This window comes from Meleagris gallopavo, unplaced genomic scaffold (genome assembly GCF_000146605.3).
Source record: "Meleagris gallopavo isolate NT-WF06-2002-E0010 breed Aviagen turkey brand Nicholas breeding stock unplaced genomic scaffold, Turkey_5.1 ChrUn_random_7180001879934, whole genome shotgun sequence".
NCBI classification, from domain to species: Eukaryota; Metazoa; Chordata; class Aves; order Galliformes; family Phasianidae; genus Meleagris; species Meleagris gallopavo.
In genome coordinates this window covers 33,747-39,846 of record NW_011144226.1, presented here as the reverse complement: position 1 = coordinate 39,846, position 6,100 = coordinate 33,747, and the positions used below count along the sequence as shown (strand labels likewise).

At 56.4% G+C, this 6,100-nt stretch overlaps 1 protein-coding gene across 9 annotated transcripts in view; it reads left to right on the top strand.

Moving 5' to 3' along the window:
- The window catches only part of UBAP2L (ubiquitin associated protein 2 like), a 20,389-nt gene extending 14,571 nt beyond the window's left edge, over positions 1-5,818 (top strand). For 4 of the 9 annotated variants that reach the window (XM_010727266.3, XM_010727264.3, XM_010727261.3 and 1 more), the window contains 10 exons: positions 112-307; positions 403-491; positions 1,027-1,080; positions 1,624-1,705; positions 2,633-2,850; positions 2,939-3,044; positions 3,793-3,860; positions 4,140-4,337; positions 4,769-4,819; positions 5,192-5,818. In XM_010727266.3, the coding sequence (XP_010725568.1) occupies positions 112-307; positions 403-491; positions 1,027-1,080; positions 1,624-1,705; positions 2,633-2,850; positions 2,939-3,044; positions 3,793-3,860; positions 4,140-4,337; positions 4,769-4,819; positions 5,192-5,287 (1,158 nt within the window). In that variant the 3' untranslated portion in view covers positions 5,288-5,818. Of the gene's footprint in view, positions 1-111; positions 308-402; positions 492-1,026; positions 1,081-1,623; positions 1,706-2,632; positions 2,851-2,938; positions 3,045-3,792; positions 3,861-4,139; positions 4,338-4,486; positions 4,573-4,768; positions 4,820-5,191 lie in introns of those variants that run through there. The other 5 variants (XM_010727263.3, XM_010727267.3, XM_010727265.3 and 2 more) reach the window with 3 other exon arrangements.
- The last annotated feature ends 282 nt before the right edge of the window (positions 5,819-6,100 follow it).

The window sequence follows — 6,100 nt, the reverse complement described above, 5'->3', positions numbered from 1 at the left end:
TCATCATGAGGAAATATATTTTCCTCGGTGCTTTGCATCAGCTGCATCCTGCAACGTTTCTGCAGCCGCTTACGTCAGCCTGGTCCAGTAACTCTTCCTTTCCTTCCCCAGCACACGAGTGTGGAGAGTGAAGCCAGCCTCCATTCTTCTGCTAGCACTTTCTCCACCTCCTCCAGCACGGTGTCGGCTGCCCCGCCGGTCATAAGCGTTTCATCCAGCCTCAGCAGCGTCAGCAGCCTGGGCCTCAGCCTCAGCAGCAACTCCACGGTGACGGCCTCCACTCGCAGCTCCGTGGCGACGACATCAGGTGCTTCCCCCGATGCTGAACGGAGGGAGGCTCAAAGGAACAGTTTCTGCTGTTTGGCTCTGCTGTTTGACGTTCCCTTTCTTTACCTTTTGCAGGAAAAGCCCCTCCCAACCTCCCCCCTGGAGTCCCACCGTTGTTGCCTAACCCGTACATCATGGCTCCAGGATTGCTACATGCCTACCCGGTGAGTGGGACCTCCTGCACTCTGTTCTTCCTGACTCCAGCTGGCAGGGAGAGATTTAACCTGGTTCGCTGCATGACCAGAAACTGGTAGCATCAGGACTGAAGAGTTTGGAGCTGCTGTTTTTCCATCGCAGCTTTTAGGGAGCGGCCCTTTGGACAGAGGTTAATGGAAGTCTGTCGTCAGTGTAGGGTGACGAATGTCAAACGTAACAAGGGAAGCAATGCCACAAAGTCTGGGGTGGTGTCACAGCTTTCTTCTGAAGGTGAAGATTTGGGTGTTGCAGTTGCTTCTGGAAGAGAACTGTTGGATGCCTCTGCAGTCTGAAGCAGTGCTGCCAGACACTGGTGCTCTCTTCCTCCCAGCAGCTCAGAGAAGCTCTCGGCTGTGCCAGCCTTGCAGCAGTGACCGCTGGCTGCCTCATCCTTGATAATGGCTGATCTTCTGCTTCCAGCTTTATCTGAGCGTTGGGTGTCGAGTAGATAAATGACTTTATCTGCTCTGTGTCTCTAATGTCACCTCCTGCTCTTTTTTCTAGCCACAGGTGTATGGATATGATGACCTGCAAATGCTCCAGACGAGATTCCCATTGGTGAGTGCTGAAGGCCTGGGAGCTGAAGGGTCTCCCCTCTTTGGCAGGAGGGCAATGGATCACTCCTTTGTGTGATTCTTTTTTTTTTTTTTTTTTTAATTCCTTTGGGAATTAACAGCAGTAGTTTGTGCTGTTGTATCGGTGGCTGTGGGGCTAAGGAGCTGCAGCAAGCAGAGCTGTTCTGCCCAACAGCAGAGTGAGAAGCTGTTGTAGAGCTTGCCTCTGATCCTGGAAAGAGGCAGTAACTGAACATTTGAGGCTGGTTTTTATTTAGAAAGTAGGACGCTGTCCCTTGTGGTGGGGAAAGCACAGGCTGTTCAGGAATTGCACACCAGTAGACCTTGTCTGGTTGTTCCTGTAGCCAGATGAGGGGGATGGTGCATGCAAGAAAAACCTGGGGATGTGCAGGCTGAGGTCAGCCTCAGTGTGACTGATTGAACTGCCGTACTCTGACACATGTGGTGCCTGGAATCCCTGCTTTTCAAAACACAGCTGCTTTGCATCTTCAAACAGAGCTTATAAAACTTCTCTTTTATCCTTCAGGATTATTACAGCATCCCATTCCCCACGCCCACCACCCCACTGACTGGAAGAGATGGCAGCCTGAGCAGCAATCCGTACTCTGGTAGGGGAGCGGGGCAGTGAGCAGCAGTTGCTCTGAATTTCTGTGTGCTTAAGGAATCGTTGGTGTGGTGGATCCTCTCCTTTTCCAGCACTGCTTTCCCCCCCCTGCTTCAGCAGGAGCTCTTCTGTGCAGAAGTGCTTTGGCCCGGCACGCTGGGGCTGAAATCCCAAGCTCAGAGTTCAGCACCGCTGCATGCATAATTTGCCAACTTAACATTGGTGATAATTAACGTCTGTGGCTACCCCAGCCTTGCCTTTGAGCTGGGACGGAGCTGAGAAATTCACTGCCTTACTGTGTGAGCTCTGAATGGGGAGAGTGTTTGCACGGGAGAGCCAAGCAGGTGCTCCCAAAGAGGAGCAGAGGGGGGACAGCCTCGGCCCCACTGCCAGCATGGGATGGGGAGAGGAAGCGATGCTTCCGAGTGCTCCCTGTGGGCTGCTGGACCTCTGCAGCGTTTGGGTCAGTGCCACCAGGCAAGAGAGAGGGAGGTGAGAGCTCTGCTTGTAGAAAGGGGCCATTCACACACCCTCAGCTGGAGGATGGTTGGCTCTGCTCCTCGGCGGGAGCTGCTTGCTGGTAGGGTGGGGTGTAGGACAGGACCCCCCCAGCTACTGTGACTGGGGGCTGTGTTTGGGGGTGACCTGGATGCACAGAGGGAGCCCAGGACTTGCTGCAGCACCCAGCAGTTGGTGGTGGGCTTCGTGCAGGCAGTGCTCAGCACGCAGCTCAGCTCCTCGGTCCCGCAGCGGTGTAAGGGCAGCAGTAGGCAGAGCAGCTGTCACTTCACACAGGGGCTGAGGGCTCCAACTGTGCTGCTTCTGCTTTTGCACAGGGGTTGGTTCAGTGCTGGTGGCGATGCTGCATCGCCTGTGGGCTGAGCTGGAGTGCAGGATTTGGTTCCTCAGCTTCCTTCCCTCTCTGCTGCAGGTGACTTAACAAAATTCGGCCGAGGCGACGCCTCCTCCCCTGCTCCTGCAACGACTTTGGCACAGCCTCAGCAGAGCCAGACCCAAACCCACCACACCACGCAGCAGACGTTCCTGAACCCAGCGCTGCCTCCTGGCTACAGTTACACCAGTCTGCCGTACTACACAGGGGTACCAGGGCTCCCCAGCACCTTCCAGTACGGGCCCGCCGTGTTCCCTGTGAGTTCCCTTGAGGCAGGGCGTGGGGTTTGGCTCAGGGAACAGCGCAGTGCAACCTCTTCTCACTCTGCCCCTCTCCTTTCCTTAGGTTGCTCCTACCTCTTCCAAGCAGCATGGTGTGAATGTCAGCGTCAACGCATCAGCAACCCCTTTCCAGCAGCCCAGTGGCTACGGCTCTCATGGATACAGCGCTGGTAAGAGACCTGCAGGGCATCCTGCTCCTCAGCAGGCTTGGTTTTCTTTTTTTTGACAGCTTGTTGGCCATCTCACTGGCTGTGCACGTGGCTCTGGGGCCTTCACTCACTTCACCCCTGAATTTATTCCTTTATTGCCTGTATTGGTTGGTTGTTCATGGGAACGTGTTTGGCTCCTTGGCGTGGCGTTGAGAGGAAAGAAGAGGAGACCTGTAGCAGCAAACCTGCTGCGTGCCTTGGGTCTCACTGCTCAGCGTTGGGCTGGTTGTGAAGGGCCTGCTTTGGTTCTGCCTTGATGATGGCCTTTAGATTCCAGCTGTGCCTCTTTTCACTGCATTGGAGCCCTTTGGACCTCCTTTTCTCTCTTTGCTATGATACCTCAGCTCTGCAGCAGGTCGCCTGATGTAACTTACAAAGAAAGCAGTACTCGAGTCGGGTCGCCTGCCTGTTTTGTGGCTGAGGAGCTCACAGCCCTTCCTGCTGGGGTTGATTTCATCGCCTTCCTGCTCTTCAAGTTACTCTTTTCTGGGCTTTTCTGGGGGAAAGGCTGCATCTCTGGGTGGCACCAGGCCCCTAAATTTGTTTCTGGAAGCTTCCAGAAGCTGCTGTTATCCACAGCAAGAGAATTTGTGCTTGTACAAGCACGCTGCAGCTCCTCGGGTCGTGTCTCCAAACCTCACCTGACTTCCAGGCCTCTCTTTGACCCTCAGTGCTGTTGAGCCCTGACACTCCTGTTTCCTTCTGCCAGGTGTATCTGTGACATCCAGTAACACAGGCGTGCCGGACATCTCGGGCTCTGTCTACTCCAAAACTCAGGTGGGTGCCGTGCTGGCTGTGTGCTGCTTTGCTGGGGAAACAGGATGGGGAACTTGGCCTCCATCGTGAGGAGGGGTCTGGTCTGTCCTTGGAGCAGCTGGCCAGGGAGAAGGGAAACACGTGGCCCTTCGCAAATTTAAAGCAACTCTGAGCCAAGGGGGGCAGGGTGGTGGTTGGAGCATCGCTCTGTGGCAGACACTGGGCTGTGATTTGCGTGGGTAAGGGGCGTGGGGTTTTTCAGCCCGGTGTTCCACCCTCACTCTGCTCACCTCCCCTCAGCAATCCTTCGAGAAGCAGGGATTTCACACTGGAACCCCGGCAGCCTCCTTCAACCTGCCTTCAGCGCTGGGCAGCGGCGGCCCCATCAACCCCGCGACGGCAGCCGCGTACCCCCCGACCCCCTTCATGCACATCCTCACCCCGCATCAGCAGCCCCATTCGCAGATCCTCCACCACCACCTGCAGCAGGACGGGCAGGTAAGCCCCCCCCAAGACCCCCGGGGGTCTCCGTACCCCTCAATGGGGCATCTCTAGGGCTCTGGCTCCCCCCGGCCCCCCCCTCTCCCTCCCTCCCTCACGCCCCGCAGCGGACACACGCGGTGACACGCACATGCACATACACACAGGGCCGATGAGGACGAGGTGAGGAAGGCCCGGGGTGCGCTCCGCTGGGGGGTACTCGGCACAGCCCCTTGCAGCCGGGCTGTACCAGGTACGGTCGGGTAGTGCCCCTGCACGCAGACACACGCCTGGTCCATCCTGACCTCCCGGTCCTCGGAGTGGCGGCTCCGCAGGCCGGCAGAACTCCTCTCCACAGCCACGACCCCGCCGTAGCTTGCAGGTCTAACCGTGGATTTCTATTGTCATAGTTTGTCCCTTTATTTTTACATATCCTGGTACTGCAACAGCTTCCATATTTGCAGATGATACTGTGCTGCCAACGCCAGCAGGAAGATCAGGTAATGAACCTCTCTGATGATAATGCATTGCACTTGCCCTGGGGTCTCTCCCCGCCCCTAAGGCCCCCCAGGCTCACGTAGCCCCCTCCTTCTCCCCGTGGCCCCGCCAGGCCCGCAGTCAGGATGTGCACACACACACAGCCGCGCGCACAGACAACACACACTCCGTGCTCAACCCCTTCCCCCTCTCTCCCCTCCCCGCTGCCCCCTGTGCTGATTGGGGGTGGCCGGCGGTGCAGCACCGCGCTCTGCAGCCCCACGGGGACAGCGGTGTCACCCAGCAGAGCTGCTGGGATGGGACCCCGGGGACGAGCTCGGCGCCCGCTCCCCCTGCTAACCCTCCTCCTCTGCTCCTTGCCCCCCTCCCCGCAGAGCGGCTCCGGGCAGCGCAGCCAAGGCAGCTCCATCCCCCAGAAATCCCAGGCCAACAAGTCTGCCTACAACAGCTACAGCTGGGGCACCAACTGAGCAGGGCGGCCCCCACCCACCAGTTGCTTACGACAAGAACCCCACGAAGACAAGAACCCCACGAAGCGACGCCGACTGATGTGGGAGGAGGAGGAGGAGAAGAAACCCCCAGGGCAGCGCCGGCCCCGGGCAGGGCAGGGCGGGCGGCTCCGCGTTGTCTGTTTTCAGCCACCTTTCCTGTTGTATGTAATATAGAATTTGTATTTTTCTTTTATTTTTTTCTTCTCCCCTCCCCTTCTTCTCTCTCTCTGCATTCAGACTCTGACCCGTTTGCCGTAGGGGCCTTTTTTGGTTTGTACTCCTTCCCCCCTCCCTCCTTCCCCTCCCCCCCCATCCCCGCTCCTCCCGCTGCCCCTCGGACCCAAAGGAGTGGAAGCTGCGCGCCGCCTACAGCAAACCCCTTATATTAGGAATAAGAGCAGTAATTGATATGAACAGCATTGTAAGATGAATTAGTTGAAGTGTTTTTTTTGTACCGTGTTCTAAATTTAATGGATAAATGTGTCTTGTATATAAAAACAAAAACCCCAACGCCGGCCCCGAGTCCTCATTTCCGCGCCCGCCCTGCCCCCCCTTTTCCCCCCCCCCACTTGGGGCCCCCTCCTCCCTGTTACTTTTTGATCTTTTTTTTGTTTTTTGTTTTTTCTTTTTTTTTTCTTTTTTTTTTTTTTTTTTCTTTATTGTCAGTTCCAGCTCCTTGTATTTTTCAGTTCAACTGCGGGCTCCTTCCTAAAGAGAATAAAGGTCACAAAGTGCTGTGTGGTATCTGGAGTGCTTTGAGCCTGCTGGGAGTGGTTCCCCCTGCCTTTTCCC